Genomic DNA, 25,933 nt, shown 5'->3' on the forward strand with positions numbered 1-25,933 from the left:
ATTTGAAGGGAACAGAAGGAGTAGTTGGGTCGGTGAGCAAGAGCGCAACGGGCGGTGCTTGTAGGCGTAGACTGCTGCCACTGGTCGGCCACGTCATTTGCAACAATTGCCAACAACAAACAATGAACAATAGTCGCAAAGAGCGAAAACGCTCCAATATGTCCAACATGCAAACAAATTCGTTAACAAATGTTGAAAATTACAACAAGAACAAAGGAGAAACTAAATGTCCAAATAGACAAGGAATCGAGACAGTTGAATACCCTAAAATTCAAAAAACTTTATACCAAGGAGGACCCAAAAAGCCCTTTGTAGGAGATACATATGTATGAGCAGAGATTTTTTGTAAGATTTTTATTTTTCAATTTTTCTGATGCTTCAACTTTTAAGAGTTGTGCTATATATGACAATGTACAATGTACTAGCCTTGCCTAGGTACTTAAGAATAATCATAAACAAAACTATTAATTTATACAATATTTTGCAACAGTTAAAAATTTATAAATCAGAATATAGATAATGGTACCACCAATATTAAGTCGATTTTAGAAGGTTTTCGGGTGCAATGCAATAGATGATATTTTTAACAGCTTCATTTATTCTTTGACTCACAATTTTGATCCTAAACTTGATTTTTTATTCCGCTTCTAAAAATGCTTTACTTGTTAGGTGTTAAGAGAATGTCATTAAATCATTTTTTTGAAAAGTTTCTGAAAATAAATTTGGTTTAATGTGTTTGGAAACATTCAATATAAATATCAGATCCATTTGATATTATATTATATTCTTATATATTGTAACCGAAGAATCCAAACACTTTAAAATATGCAATCTCTATAATATATATAATGTTCTTCTTTTCAGAATTGGGATCTTAGTATTATGAACTCTTTCAAATTTTTTAATTTTATGTTAAGATATCGCTTTAAGCAGAGCCAATCTAAACAATCATAGTCCTGAGTTTGGTTCGAAAATATACCATGATTCTCAAGTAGTTTAAGCAGCAGCTGTTATTTATACAAGCAGGTTGAAGTAACGCAACTAACGATAGAACTAAAAAGTAGTTTAACTCAGTTCTTAAAATATCGACCCTTAATGAGCCTATTCATTCGATAATTTGTACGATTCATTCAAAGGAAAGTGCAAAACAAACTTCTTGGCAAAGTGAATACTTCCATTGTGAATCGAAGTGCATATGCAACAGAGGGAACAAACGCGTGCCACTCGCATCCACTTACTACTCACTTGCATGCACACTTACTCCCACTCAGACACACACTCACACTCACACAAGCACTCAATTATTTGGTGTGTGTGTGTGTCGCTTTTGTTTTGTCGTTGGTTCGGGTTTCTTCTTATATATATTTTTAGAAAATTGTGGCTAATTTTTTTTTTGTTTTTTGCGTTGCATAGCCAAATTAAATTTTGCAGCTGCTGTTGCACGTGCAATTGCAGGAACACGCCCCCTCTCCAGAGCCTCCCTCCCCGTCCCCATGAGTTCAGTTTGTATCCTATAATTGCCGCCATCATCAGATGGTCGGCCATACTAATTTGGCTTGGGTCTGGAGTTTTTGGTAATTTTCTTTCTTTTTTTTCTGCTGATGCTACGCTCAATTAACTGAGTTTGGACATTGCATTTTATTTTGTTTTTTTATTTATTATTTAGCGGCTAATTTGCCTTTACACCAAATTTGTGAGTGTGTGTGTGCCAAAATGTTATGCTGTTTTGGCTAATTGCTTGGCCAACAGCTCCAAAAACGGGGTAAACGGCACACAGCAAAGCCATCATCAATATCATCAACATCCATGGAAACGAAACAAATAAACTTTTTGAGATTTTTAATGGTAAATGCGTGACTTATTGAAGAATCTCATATGCATACATACAAACAAATCACTCATTCCATGGTTCTCTCCGTTTATTGCAACTCTTTTTTCTTTTTTTTTGCTTTTTTGTTGGCTTTTATTTTTGAAAGTGTGTCAGTGGGTTTTGGCATTTCAAACGTCAAATGATCCATGCCATGTTGACTGACAGACATTGTTGGTGTTGCTGTTGTTGTGTCTGTTATGCCAGGATGCGTCTTTTTGCACTTTTTCAGCATTGAAACTGGCAGGCTGAAACCAAACCTAATTGAAGTTCTGGCAAAGAGCGGCTAAAGGAAGGGAAATGGTTCCCATAGCATAATTAGAAACGAACTGCAATACATTTGCAAGGATTGCAATGGTTGGAGCTAAGTGATTGATAAATGCAACTGAGCGCATATAATGAGTTTTAAATGAGAAAAGTATCCGACAGATATTAATTTTTGCAAAGTATAGAGGCATTTACCAAATAATTACATTAGTTTTGAAATTGAAATGAAATAATGCCTAAAAACCGGAAAGTGTAGTAATAAATGATTTCATTTCTCCCAAAAATAAAACAACATCAACATGGTTTGAATTTAGAAATCTATATTTAGATTATCAACTAATTTTGGAGACTTAAAATATTTTGATATTGCTTAATTAATGATAAAATTTACAAAATATGTTATGCCTTAGTTTAACCTTTATCCTAATAATAGTTAGTGCGAGCAAATTTAATTTTATATATTGGGAAAACACTTTAGTGAATATTAACTTCTTTACTTTCATCCTTAACTAAAAAGAAATAATTTTGAAATAAATAGATGACATTAACTTTGCTCCACATCAATTCATCTAATTCCACAATAATAAAGAATTCCATAAGGTGTATTGCAATATATAGAAAGAGAATCATTCCGAAAAGGTTAGCTTAAGTTTCAATATTTGTTATGGATCGTGTGTCAATATTGTACTATCCTTAACTATAATAACTATATACCATTGAAGTTTACATTTTTGGGAAATATAGATGATGGATATCTAAATTTTTCTAGCTTAAGAAAGAAAACAATGTACCGAGGATCATTCAAAGCGAGACTTGAGACTTTTAATCATCAGATACAAGAGAAAACAGTTCACTTAGAGATTTTTTCCCTAGGTTCCCTAACCTAGTATAAAAATCTTCATAAATTTCTGTTTCCATTTTTCTATCTCTTCAATATATTTTCCAACTGTTCAACCATTTTTCTAGTAGCTTCGTCAAAATACCAAACACAAATGTTTATTATTGATTATTATAAACCATTAAAGTCACGCCAATAGACAATAAATTCAATTTTATTACCGCTTAAATGAATTTAACAACAAAATAATGCAAAGTGATCAAATGTGCAAAAGATCAAAGTGTTTCGGCACACTTTTGAGTTTGCCGTTTCTTGCGACCCTTTTACAAATTGCCCAAATTCTTTGGTGTAGCCATAAATCAACATTGAACATATTTCACTCAATTGGCCATTGCCAACGATCGCCCAATTGAAAAAGAGAGACTCAACAACACGCAACTATTCAATTTCAGCGCATGTTTCCTCTTTTTTTTTTTGTTTTTATGGCAAAGCACCATTAAATTAGTTGAGAAAACGATCGAATTTTAAGTAAAAGCCAGCCGACGAAATTGCACATTTTACAAGTTTAAAGACTCGTAAAAAAGAGAGCTAGGCTAGATCGTAGGAGATCCTCCTTCTACACACAGAGAGCCGATGGCTCTTTGGTCGAGTCAAAAGTTGCTTTTGCTTAATTTATTTCTAAAACAACTCTATCGCGATCACCTGGCGACGACGAACGAGGAACGGTCGGTCGGTTGGTTGGTTGGTTGGTCCCCACCATAAAACCAACGATTTATGGTCCAAGTCTGCAACAATTTGACAAGCAAATTGCTATAATTTCTTCAACTTTGCAAAAGGAGATCTCCTCAAAGACTCCCAAAGAGTGGGATCTGCAGATGGAAGAGCAAAATTTTTTCGCGCTTTTATCTGTGTAAAATTTATGTAAACGATAAAATCTCAATGACTACTGGAGTGGTGGATGCTGTGTGGATGGAGTAACTTCGGGTTTTTTTTTGCCCCCAAGCCAAAGAAGGAGGTACTGAGTACTGAGTGGCTGAAAGGATCACAATCATCCGTTAAATTGCTATAATTTCCACTTGGTTTACGACCTGAGCATAGAGAATCTCGATCGATAGAATTGGCCCCACACAAAGCTCTGCTAACCAAGTGTAGACAGTTTTTTGAAATATTTCACAACTCGTAAAAAAAAATTTCTTATCAACTAGAAAGTTGTACTTGCCCCATTGATTCAATTAGACCACAAAAGTGAATTGCACATATTAAAAGCCAAATGGATTTTGCAATTAAATCAAGTTTTTAGCCAATCTGTGTGTGGTCTTGATTTTCAGTTATTCCTTATGACACAAAATTACCTCAAAGATCAAGAAAATTGCTCATAAACAGAGAAAAATGAAGACCCAAAGCACTTTGAAACCCTCAGCTCTTGGTCCAGTGAGTGAGCTCATAAATCGTCTTGGCAATCATCATTAAAAATTCAAAAAAATACACCAAAAATGTGCACATAAAATCTACAAACCAAATATATAAACATATATACATATATATACATAAATGATATTCTTCAATGGAATTGTGAGCGACCGTAAAAAAAAAATCTTTTTGGACCAAAGTCATAAAAATTAAAAAGAAAATCAGAATTATGTTCCTTTTTGTGCTTTATTTTTCTTTTGTTTCTCTCTTTCTTATTTGTTTAAAATAAATATTACACACTTTGTTGACGAAGCTTTTACGATCCGATGAATTATCAAGAAAGAAGAAAATATGGAAAACTTCTTGCCATTTTATGGGAATTCACACTAATTGTTGGTGTGTGCAATTGGGGTTTGGGATTAGGCAGTGAATTGTGGGAGGAGTTGGGAGGTGGACACAAATTTTGATGGCACTTAGAAAGCTGTTAATCCTAATTTTATGTTTTACGTTTTGGCTTTGGACTTTCGGGGCAATTTAATGGCTCAGTTCTTTTTTGGCTCATAATAATAATAATAATACTGTTCCGGCTCCTGATGATTACTTCCTTGTCCCATGTTGAGACATAAATTTTGTGTTCGACAAAAAAAAATGTTAAAGAGGCGAAGTAAGAGAAAGAGAGAGGGAGAGAGAGACCACTCGAGGAGCATTGAAACAGCTTAGTTAGTTTAATTAAGATTACATTAATGTTAAATTTAAATGCCGCCTAGAGAATTTATGGTCAACATTTTGATTAGATGATGTAAGTGGCCCCTAATGTCTATAGTTCTTTTCTAACTTTGAAGGGGAGTCTTAAGGATATTCGGCAAAGTCAGTAGAAGGACTTCTTGTATGTAAATTAACTATTTTGAAAGCGTTATTTGACAAAAATATGTTGAACTTTTCTTAGTTTTATTATTTCTGAACAAGTTGTGCTTCTTGGTCAATTTCCTTTAGTCCTTTGTCAGTCTTAATGTGTTGGTAGAGCGACAGTATTATATAAAAAATGTAAATTCTGAGAGCAAGATAAGGAATAGAGCTGACTGCGGGCTGAATTTGTCCTGAAGAAAGTTGTTCATACCGCAAAAGTATGACCCATACCAAGGAAGCTGCTTGCCATATTAGCCACGGCAACAAATATCCATGACGGTTCTGTGTAAAAAATTATCAAGCAATTAGCAACATATTATATATATGTATAAGGTCTATACTTGTACCTTATTGACACCAATTATAAGGAAAATCGAGTTAATTAAATGTACAGAAATTATAGCCATATATATGCATCCAGTCAGAGCATCTAAAAAATAGTCACATAACATAACACACACACACAGAACTGAAATTGCTAATGCTTTGCATTACCTAGCACATTAGTCTTAATTGACACCATTCTGGTACCACCCATAAGCCAAAATACACATATATAGAGAACGAGTGATAGAATAAATTCAGACCAGCCAATGAATTTTCCCGCCGTATGGAGACGCAAGCAGCACACACCTTTCAACATTTTGAAAAGTTTAGATGATTCAACTAAAATTTTGTTTTCAGACCGATTCGATATATGTATAACTTGAATTGAATGTAGTTTGGCCGATCGCACTCAAACGAATGAGAACTCGTGCGATGAAACCATGGATTCAATCTATATAGGGTCGCTGGATGGTTATCTTTTATTGACATTTTGTTTACAATATTTACGGAAAGCAACGCAAAGTCTTGTGGCTCTGAATAACGCTCTAAAAATGCTTTCTGAAAATGTGAAAAAATTATGTTATTAGGATCTCTATTAGGCGATTTTGAGGACATTAGTTATCAGTTAACATTTTTTTTTTATGCATACATTACATATTCCACCTTTGCCTCTAAACATTTTTATTATTGGAAATTCTTAATCCTTTTTGTAAGACTTTACCAAAATTAAATCAAATTTAACTTCCCTAGTTTATCGTTATTAAATAGCGTAGGTAATACCAACTGGATTCATCAAATTTTAGTAACCATAAAGCTAATATGCGAACAAAATGCATACCATAACGATCACAGGATATACATATACAACATTAATTATTTTAAATTTAAAGCTAAAAAGCTTTCACTGCCTCAGATTCGAATATCAAAAGGGTATAAAAAGAGTCTTGATTGTTTTGAGATAAGTTTCAAATGTTGTTATCTTATCTGAAAGAAATTCAACACTGATAAAATAAAGATAGCTTACCGAGAAATATTACAGATACCAATGTGTGTGTGTATATATACATACATAGATAGGATGTAGCAAATCTGAAGATAATCAATACAAATAACTCTTATCAATTAGTGCCATTTATTGGCACCACCTCACAGTAAACCATTCACAGAAATATTGACCCATTGGGTAAATATATAAAAAAAAAATGTACATATAACAAATTAAGTAAGTGTAAATTCAAAACCACAAAGTCAAATAAATTATTACTAAATGCAGAAAATCTTGAAATTCTGGTTGTTTAAGTTTGGGTGATATCAAAAAATATCAAAAGTAAGAAAGAAAATATTCAGGGGTAAATATTTACTTACGTTACTCGGGCCCAAAACGCGCTTAAACTACATAAATTTGGCATCAAACAAAAGAGAAAAATTCCACGAGCACGACCTCAGGTGCGCCTTGGCGATTTATTATGTAGTTTTTTTGTAATTAACAAAAGAAAAATCATGTTTTTAGCGGGATTATAGCTAAAAGTAGCTTTTTCCGGCTAAAAGAAGCTATCAAATTTTGAGATAGCGTTGCCAGATGCCAAATGTCGGATGCTCGAATACGCGCGCTTTTTGAAACTTTTGTTTGCACTATTCTCAACAATCGAAAATATTATTATTTCTTGATTTTAGAGAACAAAATACAAATATATATCAGAATACAATATTCGGCTGCCAGAGCAGCGGAATATTCCTTAATTTTATAATTTCGAGTAAAATATTTAGCTGCCAGGGCGGTCAAACAACGCGCCAAATAAAAATAGCATTTGCCAACACTGAAGATTTCAGCTAGATAGCTTTAGGCGATTTTTTCACTTTTCAACACTGAAATCTCATATTTACCAGAAAAATTCCAAATGATATCCGTCTATCGATACCTATCGGAGCTTAGCGCGCTTCCATCACTATTCAAATTTGGTACATGTTAGGCGTTTTGCAACACTTTCTTAAGTTGCAACGCCAAAGACTTAAATGATTTCCAACACCGTTCATTCACATTGGAAATTAGTAAATATCGCGATTCGCGACGAACTCGGAACAATTAATTCTCGAAAACTGTGAAATCATGGAAACTGCCAATCAGCAGCATTCCAATTACGTTTTGCATATTTCAAGTGTAAGTTACAAGTTCAAAGTCTTCCAATGTAGAGAGTATATCAATTTGATACGTTCCTTTTAGCTGAGTATATTCAATTGTCTGGGCTGTGAAAAGGTTGAACTAAAATTCTCCGAATCGAACGTACAGTTTGTGCTCTATAAACTGGCTGAAAATGTTCACGACACTCAAGCGCCAACTGCCAACATGGCCATGACTCCAGTAGTGTATGCCTTGAAACTGTTGTGCACCACAAATTATGCCACTGCGGAAAGCTTGGAAACTATTCCGCAATTACAGATCGGTCAGGGTCGGGTAGAGATGACATTCGAAATGGCGAGAAATGCCCCAGAAACCGAGGAGGTTACCTCCGATGAGGAATTGGATATGGAGCCCAGCACCTCGAGGCAAGCAATCGCTAAGGAATTGGAACGAGTTAAGCGTAAGCAGAATCGTCGGGGTCGACGAATTATACGGCGCAGTAAGCCATCCCGGAAAATCAATGTAGTGCGTCGCTTTGAAATGGTATTCGACCTGGAATGGGTGACCTATCAGGTCAACGAAGGAAGTTTGCGGCAAATGAGTGTTCAAGATTTCCACAAGCAGTTCTTTATGCCCACACAGCATTCCATGGATCATCTGATCAATTTACAGCGAACATTTGCTGGGAATTTCCTCCAACTAATCAATGCCGACATGGATGCCTATCAGGAATTCAAGTGAGAGAAAACGACCCTCTAAATTTTCATTACATTATAATTATAGGAGAAACATTCATTCCTTAGAACCAATGCGAATCCTTTTGATAAATTCATTGACATCTTTCTACGTTCCCAGGAGGGACACGATGAAGTGTTGCATAAACTGACCACGAATTGTCTCTCTGTCATTGAGTCATCCCGTCTCGTTGAAAGGCATTTCGTTCTAAAGGTTTTCAGTGAAGTCCATCGCATTTTTGAGTACATCACGGCGGAAGAGTACACGGTGATGTTTTATGTACCCCGCTTGGAAGGTTATCAGCCGCTAAGTCTAGTGGTGAGTTGGCTAGAATAGTTTCGCTCAATGTATTCTCTACCCAATCTTTGCCAGAGTGTCGAGGACTTTGATCTGTCCAATGTACGCACCTACATTAAAGTGAGCCATGCGGACGATGTCATTATGTGGAATCAAGCTGATCATAATATAATGGATATATTGTTGATCTCTTTTCAATTGGCCTTGGCAAGTATTGCCAATCAATCAATATTGTTTCTAGGACAATTGGATAAGGTATTAACTCTGATCTTTGATCAACTACAACTGCAAATATCTCTGATTCAAATCTCTCGCTCTGTGTCTTTCAGTTGAATCAATTTGTTTGCCATCAATATGCCACAGCATTCTTTATGAACACTCTGTTTGGCAATGATGATCCGTATGGTCCGGTACGGTCTATAAAGCCCTCTCTATATTTATTTTTGATTGATCCTAACTACATATATTCTAGAAATGGGTTTGCACACGTTATTTGCAACGCATTATGGAACTGGGCGAATCCATGGGCATTATTATCTATCTGGAATACCCCAGTGGGCTGACTCTATTACCCGATAATCATAGTGTGATCAAATGTAAACAATATCGCAATGAGACAAGCAACCAATTTGTTTGGCAAATATTCGAAGATGTTGTTAAGGACGAGAATCAATATCTGCTACAATTTATTGGAATTTTTGACTGAAAAGAGCTTGATTTATTTTTCACTTATACAACTCTTTCAATGACAATTTCAAATAATTATAACAGCCAAATGGATGAGTTACTTTTAACATCTATTTTCATTTAAAGGCATCAATTTTTCATAGTTTGCTCAGAAGAAAAAAGCAGAAGACATAAATAATTCGAAACTCAAAATAAATCGAATAAATATGGAAGAACATTGAGAAAGTTATTAACTAAGCTATAAAGAAAATACCATGAAATTAAATAATAATATTTTTATGATTTTCTTAACATTTTACAACACTTTAGTCTAAGATTTGATATTGTTTATTCAATAAGTGGACAATATCAAATGCGACATTTTTTGAAATACTCACAATCACAAATCTTTGAAAAACTTTGCATTTCTAAATAGACATACATATATGTATATTGGCTATATTAATCCCTATAAAACAGACTATCGAATATATGTTAATAAAAAGTGAAGTTAATCTTAAGCAACAAACAAATTTTATCTTTATTAAATTCTTCTAAGACAAGAAAATTCCACAAATTTTTGGGCTTTACATTTAATTTGAAACTAAATTATATATCTACAATATTTTTTGTCTTCTATTTCTATCTGAATCTGTATGTCTTAAATGAAATCCCGTATTCGAATAGCTCGAATTAACTCGAGTGCCATAATACATATCAAAACGTGCATTCAGTTGGACACCGAATTAGTATTTTATATATTCATACTCACTTATTTTATTTTATAGGTGTCATGAATTTGAATAGTTTTACTGGAATCAGTTGTATGGAAGATCAAGATCATGTAAGAATATTAAGAACTTGGAATGATAGCTCAACTTAATGTAACGCTTTTAATTTAGTTAAGCTCCCATCATAAATATTATGTTACTCATTTCAAACTGAAAGTAAGAGATCTATTTCTACGATTCAACTCCACTCAAATTTTTGTCTATTTATTCCTTCTTTTGTTTAAGCCAATACTAAAACTCTTCCAAATTCTCTGCCATGGCTGGCATCTCCAATTACGAACGTTTTTATTGTCGTTCCAGTTTTTTGTTTTTGTTTTTCTTGTTGTTGGGTGAAGCTTACACCTGTGCCTAATGCCTAGTGTCTGCTTCCTGGTCGTGGTCGTGGTCCTGGTCTGTCTGGTTTTCGTTTTACTCCCAGAAGCGCTCGTAATTCGAAATGTTTACGGTACATTTAATTTCATTTGGATTATTACAATATGCTTTAGGTGGAGAGTAGGAATTGAGAATTTTTGGCTGTTGTTTGCTCTTGCCGGAGGCGTTTTGCCCGCCCACTCTCTGCCTTCTCCTCCCTCGCCCACTCTCTGAATATATATTTGTGTGTCACTATGCACCATTTGGCAAGCCGAACAATGAGCCATGGAACCCATGAATCCCATGGTCGTTGCCTCGCCGCCTTCTTTCAGGTGTATAACATGGAGGCGACATATTTCATTGTTGTTGCCAAAGTGTAATTGCGAATTCCAGACAAATGTGAAATTTGAATTTACAAGTTTAACTTTTCTTGTGAAATCATTTGCTCACAAGGACGACTCCCGACTACTGTGTGTGTGTTGGTGTGTATGTGTGCTCCAGTTCCATCTTCAACTACCGAACGGCGACTGCTCCTTTTGTGTGTGAGTTTGAGTCAAGTGTGCAATTCTCGACTTAGTTCATTTGTTCCATTTCAACGCTTGCCTTACGTTGTGATGGAAGCGAGAAGAGACCAAGAATGAGGTGGAGTTTTTTTTTTGGGTGGCCCCCAAGTAAGAGAAATGTGGTGACTCGTACATCTTTTCCCAGGCCGCATAAACAAATGTACTTGCCTTTTGCTACTCCTGCTCACTCTTTCACTACTTCTCTGCCCTTTGAGTTAGCCTAGCATGTGCCAGCACTTTCAATCTCAACAATCGTCCTCCTCGTCGTAGTCAGGAGCCGCACACACAATGGCAACCGTTGCCATATTTCCGGCTTTTTTCCTACGTCTATTGTTGTTCCCTGGTCTTTGTATGTGCTTAGTTGCTGCTGTAGAGCCTCATGTTATTATAGATACCTTAGTTAGGGTATATACTAGATACTTTGATGAGTTGGAAGTTTTAATGATTTCAAAACTATTTCATTATTGGCTTTCTTAACAAAAGATACAAGACTAGTAGTCCAAAATGAGGGTATAAACAGAAATATCGCTAAGAATCGGCTTTCCTTTACTTACTTGTTGTATCCTAGCCTTCGTATTCTGGGAGAACTAAATATATATAAGTTTTTAACACTTCTTTTTTCCAATATGTATTCACTTTTCTTACTTTCTAGTTCTTAGATTCTTTAGCAAGTATACGAATATTTAGGTGTTATTATAACCGATTGAATTCCTTATCAATCACAGAGTTACAAGTTTATGATAACTTAGAATGAAAAACTTACATAATTTCCTATACGACCTCAAGTGTTGTTAGACTGGTTTTGGTCCAGCACACTTTTTGAGTTGTCTAAATATTTGTGTACTTGTCTAGATTGCAATTTTTTTTTAAACTTAATCAAAATCGAATTTCAGCCGACTTGAGGTCAATAAATATTACGAATATATAAGATTTGAAATCGTAGCTATCACATTTTATAATTGCTTTCGTAAGTTTTGAGCTCAAGTCAAGATAAGTCAATTCATCTATCTACATACATATATATCGAGTCTTGCGTTTAGAAACCAATCATTTTTATGGAAATATAACATTTGTATTTACAAATCTGGAAAACTTTAAAAGCTCGAAAATATTGATCTACCTATTTACCCCCCAAAAAAAAGGGGTCTCTTGTTTATCTATTAGTAGTAGTGACTATTTTTTTTCAACTTTTATCTGCCTAATGGAGTTATATTCACAGTTTTAAATTTAAGGTCTTTACACATTTCTTTTCTCAGTTCTGATCATAGAAAATAGTGTATTCGCTTGTTTATCTACTTCTTTACTCCATGTTCAATAGTTTCTGGTTTGGCTTTTCCATTTGTTTTGTATTTTCTTTGTTTTGTTTTGTTTTTTCTTTTGCTTTTTATATGTTGTTTTTTTTTTTTTTTTTGTTAGCCAGTTTGTTCTTTTGGCCTGGCTAGTAAGCTCTCTGCTGCCGTAGGGAGCTTTTGTGTTCGAGCGTCATACCGAAAAAGTTGCATTTCACGTTTTGTTGGATACCATTCTAGAGCTCCAAACTAGGATTCTGGCTCCAGCTCTGGCTTTAGTTCTAGCTTCCAGACTCACTCTGGGAGCTCTTCAATTCGGTTTGCTTCTTTCATATTTTGTTCGTCGTTCTTTTTTCTGTGTGTGTGTGTGTGTTTTCTCAATGTTTTTGTGTAATACTTCAGACCAACCCAAAAAGCCAAAGCCAAAGTGGTGTGTTCCGGTCTGCCGCATAAAACATTGCCACGCCTCCTTCCCTCCCAAGACACACACACACACACATACATACATAGATATAGACATATACACACACTCACACAAATACAATTAGACTCTTGGTTTGTTGGTTCAACTTGTTTGCTTACATTCAACTTACTTCACTTCTGCTGCGATAGTTTTCTTTCTCCTCCTCCTCCGCTTAGTCCTCCTTACACCCACCCAACATACAGTCTATTGTCCTGGCCTCGTCCTACCTCGTTCCTGGTTGTAAAGTTTTGTTACCCGAAGTTTTACTCATCGTCATTGTGTTTAGGAAGCGACTTAACTTAATTTTGTGGATTTCCATGCATTTCTCTCTCTCTCTCTCTCTTTCCTTCTGACTAAGATGAAATTTTCTTCTCTGTGTTTGCTCTTTCATTGTTGTATTTTTACTCCTCTTGTTGATGGTTAAGTGAATCATACATATACATACATATATAACTATAGACATTCGTAGTTACATATGTACATACATACAATGTACTGGTAATGTAAGCATTATGATTATACTAGCATTCAGTTCTTGGCAATTGTTCATTTGTGGCCATATTTTCAGTGTATAAATCCTCAAAACACAAAAAACAAAAAGGGAAATGCCTCAATTAGTAGGATTACGATACGGTAATTTAACAGGAAACTTGAATTACTTTTAGGCATTTGAAAAGGCTTATTTCTTGAAAACAATAAGAAATCTGGGATAAAGAAATATTTTAACTTTACAGCCAAAATGCAAAAAAAAATAATTTTATTGAAGGAAAATGAATTCCTAAAAGCTAAGTAAGTCTTGTTGTTAGCTATTTTTTTAAAGAGTATTTTTCATACATATATTAATATATTTTGAAACCAAAAATCCTTAAATATATGTATAAAAATACATTTTATACTTATGTGTAAGACTTTATTCTGTAAAATATTAGAACAATTTGAATGTCAAAATTTTTTTTAATATTTTATTTAAAAGTTTTATAAACTTAAGTTATTTAAGTAGATCAGTCAACTTGTACACGGCCAAACTAAATTTAAAAATATTTTGAAGTTTGATTTCATTTTCAATTGTAAGTATAAATCATGCTTAACACTTTCGGGGCAAGTTACAAGTTACCATAAAATGTTACCCTGCTCTGAAAGATCGCAGAACTGTAAACATTGTCAATCGTTAACCCTTGCAGGATCAAATTAAAATTGAGAAACTGAAAAGCTATCCTTGATTCGCTCTCCACAGAGTGTTACCCAATGTCAATACTTGCCCTGAAAGGTTAAACAAAAAATATAAGTGTTTCAGGAGTTTGGATCAGCATATATTATAATATAAAGCTGATAAGTTATATGAGGAACAATCAAAAATTAATCTGTAATAGATTTTCGCTTAAACAATAATTTTTAAATAGATTAAATACATATATACATACATATAGGGGAAATAAATCATAAATCATTATAATATTTCTTAATAAATAAATCTAAAAATCACTTTCAAATGCAGTTTCACCTTATGTGTAAAATAGTATAATTAAGAAAGCAAAGACTTAACAAAAACTCGTAAATGAAAATAAGTTTGACTCGACAGGTGATTTGTATGTTTGCCCACACAGCACAGGAGATTACAATTTGAAAGGAATCTTTCATTCAACTAGCCTTTCAATGCTCTCGTTTAAAAGGTATCCGAAATCTAAATCATACCTTGCTGTTAGTTTTTCTGTATCATTGTAGATGAATGGTAATTCGGACATTTATTGATTACAGATAAATTTCAGCAAAGAAGCTTTGTGTGGTTGGTCAAATTCCAAAATTCTAATTCTGATTTATCCTCTTCCTAGATTCAGAGACGACTTTGAAGACAGTCACAATAGTAAAAAGTTGAGAGATTGATCAAATTAAATGCCTTAAACTGCCTTTATCTCTCCTACTAACTAATTTTCGAAACACTTGGACGAACCTGTATTAAGGCAAATGTAGTTAAATATACAAATCGTCTAAGACTTGTTGAATTAAACTGAGTGTTGCTTACATTGAAATGAAAATGATTAAACAAGAGAAAATCATGTTGAAATAGAAAATGTTGTGGCCTCCAGAGGACCCTGCCCAAAAGGAGTCAATGCAAGAGGATGGAAGGATGTTGACGGGGGGAGGGAGGAAGCTGCTTAGGAATGTTGGCCAAAAACATCAAAGTCAACATGAATTTAAACTTGTCGTTTGTTGCATTTGTCAAATGCAGGCAAAAATAAAACCTTTGACTAAATTTGTTGTTGATGTTAGTTGGTTATTGACAGCCACACAGGGGCACACACACACACAGGGGCACACACACACACACACAGAGGCACACACATAGTGTAAAGTTTGTGCCTTGTTTTAGGAAATTTTGCAGTCTGTCTTTCTGATTGTTGAAACTGTGCCAACTATTTTTTTTTCTCTTTTTCTTTGTTTGTTTGTTAGCCTGACAACTTCATCATGAACAACAACAACGACAACAACAATAAGAACAAAGTTCATTCCTTTGCCTCATTCGCAAAAGAACAAAAAACATGTTGAAAAACTGTCGTTGGCCAAATGTTTTGTCATGATTCTCTTTTATGAAGTCCAAGTATTCTTTCCAGTAACTTGGCCCACTTTATTGAACCTGGAATCGAGGAGAGAGAGAGAGAGTGAAAAAATAGAGAGATAGTCTAGGTGACATAGATGAATAGGAAATGGACCACTTACCATTCTGATCTAATGGTATGCTTTTGAATTTTTCAGCTTTTGAGTAATTAAAATTATGAATTTATACAGGACAACCTGTTCAATATATATGTACACGTGCCTATATCTACATTGTTGGCCATTAATTTGGAGTGTATTTCAGTTTGTCGTTTCCTCGTAGCCTCCTCCACCTCGTCCTGCTTACTTCACAAAATTGTACACATGTTTGGTCTTGTAAAAATGTCATGTTAATTTGTGGATTGTGCGCCCCAAATGGAGCATGGACATGAAGCTGAGACATGGACACACAGAGAGAGAGAGAACTGGAACATGCAAATAAATGTCTCCACCGACCCATCCACCCACGCACGCATCCCAAAATTGGCCTCGGCATGAACTTTTTTGGGTTGTTCTGCCCCCCATAGCCACCACCCTGCTGTCCGCCATCCTAAAAAGATTTATGAGTGAATCTGATAAGTGCTGCCAATAAATTTTGCGAAACAACAATTTACAATGTTCATTGCATGCTCTTGATGCCATTGGAGGGGTGAAGGTGGTTCGATAGGGGGAAAGCCAAAGTCCAAGTAAAAATATTTTCCTTTTTTTATTCTTTTTTGGTTATTTTTATGACCATTTTGGGTGCAAGCAATATAAACAGTTGGCAATTGAAGATACATACTCCTCTGCATACCAGAAGTAGAGCACTTCTCTGGGAGTAAATTCCTCCCCATTGAAATTTGCTAATGACTCGCCATTTTAGATAATAAAGCAACTAAAGCTAGTATTTATTTGGCATTTTAGCATTTTCATTTCTCTCTCCTAGACAACTAATTTAGTCGTCATCTATAAATTAAACGCAGTGTTTAAAGTTGTGCCATGAAGTTTATTTATCTATTAGCCATAATTTTGAATGGTTTAGTTTTATTTTTAAGTGCAGGCAATACATTGAAGTGATCATCACGCCAAAATGTGTATATAATTTTATAATAGAAATACTAAACCTTCGAAGTTTTTAAAGTTTAAGGGGTTTAGTATCGTTCTTCCGAACCGAAAAAGCTCTTGAGTTTTTCTAGAAAATTTTAGGACAAGTCGACTGCCATCTATCCATTTATCCAAATATCTAGATATCTGTCCACCTATTAATACATTTATCTATCGATCTATCTATACAGTTATCCATCTACCTATATATCATCTTTCTATCTATTCATATATATATATATCTATCTACCCACCGGACATCTATCTATTTTTCTACTTTTTTGAAGTTAATACAATACTTTTCTTTACATTTCTAATTATTTCTAAGAACAACAGAAAAATCACGTCAATTTTTTGACAGACCCTACGAAATTTTTGTTTATTCTTTTGCACATTTGAAAGTTAAATTCTTTGCCTAACATGTATGTTATGTGGCTAAAAATGTAACTAAAATCGCATTTAAGAACGTCTGAGAGAACTATTTTTGAGAGAATTTCACCCAAAGAGTTGAGATATGCATTTAAAATTGTTTTTTGCTTTCTGGCATTTCAACCAAAAATGGGCATCATTAAAATTACAAAATAAGGAAAAACCTAACGTAACGTTAAGCTTAAAATGCAAAGGATAACCCGCAATAAAACGAGTGGACAGACTGAACATTTTTGTCTAAAAGTTTTTGGCAAGAGTAAGAAACTGAAGGGCCAACAGAGCACATGACAATGACTCTGCTCCTGCCTCCATTCCCAACCCTCTAGCAAGGCGTCGTGTGTGTGTTTGTGTGTGTGTGTGTGTGTGTGTGTGTGGGGAAAGGGGATAGTTGACTGGTGGTGGCGATTGTCAAAAGTTTGGAAGCCTTGCAATGTTCACAAACATAAAAATTTTATTCATGACGGAAGCAATACTCAAATTTCATCTATTAATATTTGGGCACCAAAAGGGACTTGGCTGGTGGCGTGGGGGGGGAGGTGGAGAAGGGAGGGAAACTGAAAACTGAAGCTGTAGCAAGCTAGAAGCAGGGACTCCCAGATGTCAGCTCATTCTAGGCTATATATGTATCCCTATAGCATCTGTCCAACTGTCAGTCCAACTGTCTGTTTGACTAACTGACAGACCAGTACACACACACACACACACATACAGATACATATAAACAAATACGCATACAGATGCGGTTGCATCAAGCCTGAGTGCACATTGCCAACATAACCTCAAATTGCATTCCTAATTCCTTTTATACTTCTCCTCATCCTGGTGCTGGTCCTGGTCCTTGGTTTTTCGGTCCTCAGGTTCTCTCAAACCACTTTTTTGCAAAATGTGCAATTTCCGCTTGAAGGCGAACACCAGGCATACCCAAACCCACTCCACACCCCTCGATCACCCTCCTGCATCTCCCCCCATCACTCCTTCTCTCTCTAGATTTTAGACATTGGAATATTTTTAGGAGTAGAGAGAAAATTTATTAGAATCATTTTATTATTTTGCGGGCAACTTCATGTTGGCATCAACATGCATACATACATACATCATATTTTCATTCAAGTGCAGAAGGTAACTAAGGTCGGTTAGCTCGGTGAGAAGATGGGCGACATCAGGTGGAAACACTACCCCCCAAAAAAACACATACAAATAATAAAGCAATCAAAAATAGGAAAATTGCAACTTTTACAAATTGGCCCAACTAGACAAAGAGAGAGCAAGAGCGAGAGAGAGTGAAAGAGAGACAAAGAGATTCATGCAAATATTATATATTTTATATACATTTCAATTCGATCCGAAAGAAACTTTTACTCTAAAAACTAGTCACCAAATGATCGGTTCGTTGATTCGTTGCCGAGTTCCAAATGAAATGTAGCAGAATGCACAAAAACTTTTTCATTTTCATTTTTTTGTTTTTTCGCTTTTTGTGCTGAATCAACTACTACTAAAAGATTTATGATATCAAAAATGGTGCCTCATAAAATATACACACACACCTTTTGGAGCCAGAGAAAGAGAGAGAGAGAGCGCGGGAGAATGAATGGAAGTGGGTCTGGGTGGGTGTGGGTTGTGAATGTGGGTGGGTAGTGTGTGATGTGATGCCATAGTGTCGATAAAACCATTGTTGTTTATACTATATAACCACCTCCTGCCAGCCTGACTGCCTGCCGCCCTCCCTGGCTTGGCAATTGCAGACTTTTGCTTGGATGATTGCATTTTGGCAGCATTTTTTATGCGTTCATCATGCGGTCAGCATAAAAGTCGTAAGTTAGACTCACCAAATGTCTTGATATACATACCACCACCCCCATCTCCCCCTCCATCTAACGACAACCAGCAACATGTTGCCAATTTTCAAGTCTGAACATCGTAAATCAATGACCAAACACGCCACACCAAGGGGAAAATTTAAAGACAAATTCAAAGTTTCTTTTCTGTTGAGGCCAAGAACAATTTATTCGACTAAACGCATTTTCTACTATATAAATATGTACAATCCCAAAACGATCAACAAAATATTTTGGACAACTCATTGGATGGTAATTAGATTACGCGTTAGTCATAGATTAACGCCAATGGGTCGCCATCTTTCCATTTTTGCCTGCAGACAAGTTCCATCTATTAGTTTGTTTGTTCTGTTTTTTGGATTTGCCCCAGACAGTTACTTACTGGAGTTGTACTGATTGTTGCCAGCCTTTGAGAACTTCATCGAATCGTGCATTGAAGGTGAACTAAATGTGGAGAAAGGACTACGTTATTTTGGTGGAGATTGTAAATTAGAGCCGTGTCTGTGTTGACTACAAGGTGCTTTATTTTATTTAGGTGTGTGAAAAGCAGCTTAGAAGCAGGTAAGATATTTTATAGAATGTAGGGAATCGTCTCAAATCGATTAAACCAATAATTTTTGGTTTAAACATGATTCGAAAATCTCAAAGAAACTTGTTTGGCTTCTTATTTTTAAACCACACAGTGTGAAAGACATAATACAGATCATTACGTTAGTAAAAAGAGGCCAAAAGAAGTTGAAGCCAGGTTGATGCTTTGCTGGGTGAAGATCAAAAGCCTGGACTTAAAAAAGCTCAGCTGAGAATTTTAACTTTCTTTTGAAACTATTCCACATGAAGGCATATTTGAGCTTGTTCCTCTTTAGATAGAACCTCTTGGATAGATTAAATAAGCATGAAAACGTGGTTATTAAGCAGTATGATTAAGAGGGACTCAAGCACAAGGAATCAAGGAATACAATATTTGGTACCTTTGTGAAGGAAATGTAAGCTAATCTTTGGCGCTTAGAATGTTGCAAGTAAAGACATTAAGAAGTAACAAGTCACTAATTTTAATTTCTAAAGCGCAGGATGTTTGACATACGGTGTCACGAAAAATGCCTATCCTTTCGGTTATCCGACTGGAAAATCGTCGCAGAGGAAAGTACGAATTGACCATAGATTCACATTTCATTCTCAATCTCTCTGACTTATTGACAGCTCTAAGCACTAATTTAACTAAATATACTTACTTGAGACCATTGCGCATATCTCTATTATAGTTCATTGAATCATATTGGTTTTTCATGCGTTGATGTTGTTGCATTTGCTGAGGCGACGGCGATGGGCACTGTGGCGGCTGCATTGGTTGTTGATAGGGCATGTTGTTGCCAAAGTTTCCACTTTGGGGATAATTATTACCCCACATTTGGTGAGATGACTGATTATTGCCGCTGTTCCAGCTTGACGGAGCGTTGGCGACAGAGCCACCCATCAAACGACCCTGATGCATTTGATTATATTGATTCATTTGTCCCATTTGTGGTGCCATCCCACCAGCTGACATGCTCTGCAGATCGGGTATCACAGCATTCATGCCAGGAGCATCAATAGCACCGGCCATGGGCATCATGGTCATGCTGTTCAACGGGGTAACCGATCCAAATGGCAACTGCGTGGACATGGGCATCGATGCGGCGCCCTGTGGCAACATTCCCATGGGCAAAGACTGCATCGGCATTCCTCCACCATTCATACCTTGATGCAGGGGAAAAGACATCGGAGCTCCGGTTGTCATTGGAGGCATCTGCATCTGAGTATTGAGGTTCATCTGGGGACCCATTGGCATGGGGGCCATTCCACCAGCATTACCCATTGGTCCATTCTGCATTCCCATGGGCATCATTCCCTATATACATACATACCGAAACAGGATTTAGACATTACCTTGTGGTTAGTTCCAGAAAGGAAGTCATCCAACTATACCTTATTAGCATCCACGCCTCCAAAATCGGCTTCATAGGGCACTGAGCAGAAATTCATTTTCAGAAAAAGGTTTTTGTTTTAATTTTCAACTTGAAAAAATTTAGTAAAAATTTAATTTTGATTTTTTTGTTTTAGATTTTTTTTTGGTTTTTTCTCTAGATAGGTCTGAATGTTACAAGCAACGACTATGAACTGACTACAATCTGGTAGTCAATCGGTAGGGTCAACTTTCTATGATCCATGGCCTACTAAGATTTGGAAATGAAAATCATATCCGATTCTTTGTCAAATTGACAGTTTGCTCAAAGTAGCAAAACTCAAGGAATTATCGAGTTTAATTTCCATTCCTGTAAATATAAAAAAATCGATAACGTATACAAAATCATCACTGTGTGATTATGTATCTTATGTTGGGGTCTTTTATGTACTTCAAAAGAAGTTTTGGTGCTTTGAGCCTCATCGAATCACGCACAGTGAAATGGAAAGTCGTGAAAATGAGAACGAAGATTACCAATTTCCATAAAACCGAATACAAACAACATGAACATTTGTTTTTTCCTTGTATATGTACGTACATAATTAAGGTTAATTTGTTGCACATTTCCCTAGTTTCCCGGTTGCATTTCCATATTCAATACTTTCCTCATGGGGCAAATAGGTACATAGGGGGGTGGAGGAGGTGCCTCATGCTCTGGCAGCACAATTAATTTTACCTTCTCTTGTCATTTTATTGTTTATCTACATAAATACATGGACATTGCTAGTGCCCGCTACCTTAACCTGTCTCTCTGGCATAAGCTTGGCATGCCATTTATTCAGCGTCCTGACTTCGGATATCCTTCTGACTTTGCCTGGCATGGCCTTTCCTGGCAGTGGCCGTGTAGTTGCCACACCATTTATGCCATTAAGTCATTAGCTTTGTTTAACAAATAACAAACTGTCAATGAGTTGATTAACGATGTTTTTCGCATGAACTGCAATTAGCCATAGCCATAGCCGTTGCCTCTGCCGTTGCCGTTGCCATTGCCGTCTGATAAATGGGTGTGATTTTGAGCCCCAGCTCTGGCAGAAGTTGCTATTGATGCGCGGCCTGAGGCATGAACGCTTGCTTCTCTATCCTATCGCAAGTTGCCGCCGTCACTTGGCAATTATTGTGTATATTGTGCTTCCAGTCAATGGCATTTGCCAGAGCCTGAGCCAGAAGCTAGAGCCCTCCTTCTCATCATAGTACTCATCATCATCATCATCATCATCATCGTCGTCGTCAGCATTGGCACCAGCTAAAAGGAGCAGCACTCGTTCTCATCGTCAACGCAATTACACCCGTTGACAAGTGTAATGTCAGCCAACTGTGGCCACCATCACAGTCAGTCAGCTCCTCATCGTCAGACCTTCTCATCCTGTTGCTGGCGACGTGACGAGCTTCATCACTCATTCACTTACAGGCTCACCCACTCATTCACTCACTCACTCACTCACTTAGTCATTCAGTCATTCATTCACTTGGCAACTAAACGACACTTGGCTCAATTCGATTTTTGTAATATATTTTTCACCAGAAACAGGGACGGTTCAAATCACTCCCTATCTAATAAGTTTCCATAGTTAAAGCTATGCAAATTTGACGTTGCCTACTTTTTGGCGGTTTTGCTTTGCATTTTCCTTTCTTTGTTAATGCCTTAATCAATGCATGGCAATACTTACTTTCATAATTAAATGTATGAATGATTATGTTAAATAGTTAAAATTCAGTCGTCTATCAGGAGTTTTCCACCTACAATTGTTGTTCTCTTGTTTGAACGCCGTCAAATGAACAATTTTTGCCCCCTAATGTATGCATTAAGCAGTCCAAGAATTCACGTTTTAAAACTTTTTAGATGAGTTATCAATTTGTAGTAATTTGCAACAAAGAGTCCCCATTTTGTATCCCCTGTGTTAGATTAGACTTGGACATCAATGTAAAGATTTGCCTCTCAACCCTTTTTGCATTAAAGTCCGCACCTGTTGAAAGCATTTACAATGTAATTATTATGCAAAAATGCATTGGCCCTAAACATGTAGCTTCGTTTATTGTAAAACTCTTTTAACAAATAATGTCTAGCTAAATACGTGGGGGACTTAAATACATAGGGACAACAAAAACCTCTATATATATTTGTATAGAAATATAGAATTGGATTAGGTGAAGGGGCAAGGGGTGACAGGGAAAAATATTATAGAATGTGTTTATATGTTTGCACATAAAATAAATTAGTTTCTGGTCTGAACTGGCGCTAATTGCCTTAGCCAGAAAGTTAATTATGGCAAAAATTTGAAATTTTCAAAATTGGACTTGTCAAAAACATTTTGACATTTCCCGTTGTCCTTCCCGTTTCCTCTCCCTCTTCTTCTTCACTCCTCATTTATTAAAAGGCAACCCTTTCAGGGCGGCAGTGTTTCAGTGTCAGTGTTTTTGTCGAGGAAATTAGTTTTACAAACTTTTGCGTTTTTGCATTTGTTTTTGTCGTTGTTGTTGCTGTTGTTATTCTCGTTGAATTTAGTGAGTTTGATTCGGTTTTCACACTCATTATTATTATTGCAAAATAGTTATTAGCACTCAAATATCAATCATGAATGAGGAAATTATATTACTCTATTGTCCATTTGCAACTAAATACTATAGTTGACGATGATGTCCATGAGTTTTTGTAGTTGTTGATGATATGGTTCAAACTGATGGCTGAAGAGCTGCTGGAAAAGTGGCAAGTGGAAATGGACATAAAAGTGCGCCTAATTAAAAGGGATGTTGATGTTAATGAACGCGCAAAGTTTAAATAATTGCATTAAAATTGTATTTTTCGCAAAATGTTATTATGTAAATGGTGTAACTAATGGCTCGAGTGGATATTTGATAATTTCATCTCACAGAGGCAGAGCGTGACGGGGAGCGACATGTGTCCTAGGGGAAAGCAATGCGATGCATTTTTCACATTGTTTTCTGAAAAAAAATAAATGTATTTCTAAATGCAACATTTTTGTTTAAATTAAATTGCATATTGATGTTGATCTAAATGAAAATTGCTTTTGTAAAAATCATTTTTACGCATACCTGTGCGGATGAAATTAATATTAAAATTTAAATTAAACAAAATATTACTAAATTAACTTAGCAATGGATAATAATTATTCTGAGGTAATTAAAGGGTTTCTAATTGTATTTGTTGACATACTTAATACTCTATTATAATTATGTCTTAAAACTTTTGAAAAGCTTTTGTTTATGTTTAAAAAACGAGTTCTTAGACTGCTTTAAATCTTTTCAATTAATCAATAGATACCAAGTATTTTTATTCAATTGTTCCTCATATTACATAACTGTTTCTATAGATTTTCCTTAAAGAATGTAAGTAAAAAATACACACATAATTCCCGTTAATCTCTTACAAGGACAAAGTCATTCGTAAATGAGAAATTCCACATTGTAAAGGAATTTCTCACACCTAGTGAGATTGAAAAGTAAAAGTAGGAGCAGAATTTGTACAACAACTTTCATTACACATTTCACTACCTCCCAGCATTCCCATTTCCCCTTTTTCACCCACAACTCACACCTGCACTTGCATTTCAATCTCTGATTACTCATTACGTATGCATGCCAGGACAAAAAGAAAAATAATAAGAAGGAAGCAAAACAATGTCTTTTGATTTAACACCTCAAAACTAAGCTGCAACACAAAAGGCATCATTAATTAGGAATGTTAAGATGATGAAAACTAATCTGCTAAAAGCAAAGACTCACTTTTTCCTTTTCTTAACAATTTTCTCTCTATTTTAGCCAGAGTTCACTTCTTACTCTCTCTCTCTATTTCTCGCCTGCGAAGGATCAACGAAAATAAAGGCGTTGAGATGGTAGAGGGCGTGCCGTTGTTTCCTACGTCTTTTTTTTTTGGCACAGATTCACATAAGCTTAATGCACTCGGAAAAGCTGCTGCACGGCTTCACCTTCTTCTCGACAATCTGATGTTGTTGTTGTTGTTGCCAAGGATGGAAAATCTGTGCAAATCACAAAATTGAAAAAGGGTGAAGGAAGTAAAGTAGGAGCTGGCAAGGCGAAGTTGAGGCAGCTAAATGCCAAGTGAAGTAGAAGTAAAAGAACAAGACCAATATCGAATCGAAATCGTGTCCCTCCATTAGAAGTTGGCCATAAACTAGGCAACGATTCCCGTACCCATCATCCGCCTCCCCTTGGCCATTGGCAGTCCAGTTTAAGCCAAAGTCCTTCGATGCATGACGCTTGGCTGAGTGCAAATTCAATTAACTTGTTACAACACAATCTCAGGATCAGCCTGGTTTGGGGATTTCAGTCTGTATATGTGTTTCTGTAAGTGTTTGTGTGTGTTTCCAAACTCGGAAATCTATTTATCCATACATTTCCTTTACTTTGCCCATTTTTGTTGATTTTATTTACAATTTTAATTCGTATCAAATTGGTTTTTTGCGGTACGCGAACTCTTCGAGACATATTTGATTTTCTAAATTCTATTTTCTCTCTGTCTATCTGCTAGCATCTGTAGTGTAAATGCATTTTTCCTAAATCAATTAATAAAAGATTTACACATCCATCCAACCATTCCGAGTAAACTAAACGTTATTGATTAGCTTCTGCTGCCCAATGGACAGACCGACATACAAACAGAAGGCAGAAGACATTTTGCAAAATTCTCAAATGAATTTTCCTCGGTCGCTTGGAATTGAAATTAATAATCAAATGTCAATTAGTTGTGGGATTTGCCATGCATAAGTAAAACAAGAAAACTTACAATTCTTCGTCGTGCCGAACGAGTTTTGTAAATAAATCAAATATTGAAAAGAAAATATAGAAAATCTTCAATAAAAATTAATTAAAACTGGCAGTGGGGGAAAAAGTGAGGAAAACTTCAACCGGTTGAACGAACGTTGGACCAATAAATCTTTGAAGAGCCAGAATATTTATTGCATTTCAATTCATTCAATCGTACTGAATTCACAAAGGTCTGCCAAATGAATCAATTGCTCATGTGTTAATTCAATAATTAATTCAAACTTAATGGCAAGTAATTAATAGTTATTAGCAGCCAGAGATACTTTGCTCAATCTATGAATTTCTATCAAATTTAAACAAGTA

General features: G+C 35.7%; 2 protein-coding genes and 1 long non-coding RNA gene across 4 annotated transcripts; 1 reads left to right on the top strand and 2 right to left on the bottom strand.

Moving 5' to 3' along the window:
* Positions 1-5,088: 5,088 nt before the first annotated feature.
* On the bottom strand, positions 5,089-6,019 carry LOC111519817. The gene is made up of 3 exons (XR_002724491.2): positions 5,784-6,019; positions 5,636-5,718; positions 5,089-5,570 (listed from the first exon to the last, which is right to left on the bottom strand). It is a non-coding gene; the product is annotated as an uncharacterized LOC111519817 (long non-coding RNA).
* A 1,633-nt stretch (positions 6,020-7,652) lies between these two features.
* Positions 7,653-9,746, top strand: LOC6639720 (protein ORD). Its single transcript, XM_002062657.3, has 6 exons — positions 7,653-7,773; positions 7,837-8,471; positions 8,538-8,787; positions 8,842-9,021; positions 9,096-9,176; positions 9,239-9,746. The coding sequence occupies exons 1-6, from the start codon at positions 7,723-7,725 to the stop codon at positions 9,470-9,472; spliced, it is 1,431 nt and encodes a 476-aa protein (XP_002062693.2). The 5' UTR covers positions 7,653-7,722; the 3' UTR covers positions 9,473-9,746.
* A 9,221-nt stretch (positions 9,747-18,967) lies between these two features.
* Positions 18,968-20,900, bottom strand: LOC6639651 (flowering time control protein FY). Of its 2 annotated transcripts, none has more exons than XM_002062656.4 (4): positions 20,791-20,900; positions 20,058-20,713; positions 19,211-19,272; positions 18,968-19,142 (listed from the first exon to the last, which is right to left on the bottom strand). In XM_002062656.4, the coding sequence occupies exons 1-4, from the start codon at positions 20,845-20,847 to the stop codon at positions 19,108-19,110; spliced, it is 810 nt and encodes a 269-aa protein (XP_002062692.2). In that variant the 5' UTR covers positions 20,848-20,900; the 3' UTR covers positions 18,968-19,107. The 2 variants fall into 2 exon arrangements, with proteins under 2 accessions (XP_002062692.2, XP_023037644.1); XM_023181876.2 differs by having other exon boundaries at positions 19,211-19,290.
* Between the last annotated feature and the right edge of the window lie 5,033 nt (positions 20,901-25,933).

Source organism: Drosophila willistoni (genome assembly GCF_018902025.1).
Source record: "Drosophila willistoni isolate 14030-0811.24 chromosome 2L unlocalized genomic scaffold, UCI_dwil_1.1 Seg196, whole genome shotgun sequence".
NCBI lineage: Eukaryota > Metazoa > Arthropoda > Insecta > Diptera > Drosophilidae > Drosophila > Drosophila willistoni.

What these genes read in the sequence shown, in the direction of transcription:
- LOC6639720 (XM_002062657.3), top strand. Translation starts at nt 7,723, where the DNA reads ATGGAAACTGCCAATCAGCAGCATTCCAATTACGTTTTGCATATTTCA. An exon ending in GATGCCTATCAGGAATTCAA is followed by an intron (nt 8,472 to 8,537) that starts GTGAGAGAAAAC and finishes TTCATTCCTTAG; the next exon opens with AACCAATGCGAATCCTTTTG. An exon ending in TTCTAGGACAATTGGATAAG is followed by an intron (nt 9,022 to 9,095) that starts GTATTAACTCTG and finishes TGTGTCTTTCAG; the next exon opens with TTGAATCAATTTGTTTGCCA.
- LOC6639651 (XM_023181876.2), bottom strand. Translation starts at nt 20,847, where the DNA reads ATGAATTTCTGCTCAGTGCCCTATGAAGCCGATTTTGGAGGCGTGGAT. An exon ending in GATATGCGCAATGGTCTCAA is followed by an intron (nt 19,291 to 20,057) that starts GTAAGTATATTT and finishes AAAATAACGTAG; the next exon opens with TCCTTTCTCCACATTTAGTT. An exon ending in CAACAATCAGTACAACTCCA is followed by an intron (nt 19,143 to 19,210) that starts GTAAGTAACTGT and finishes ACTTGTCTGCAG; the next exon opens with GCAAAAATGGAAAGATGGCG.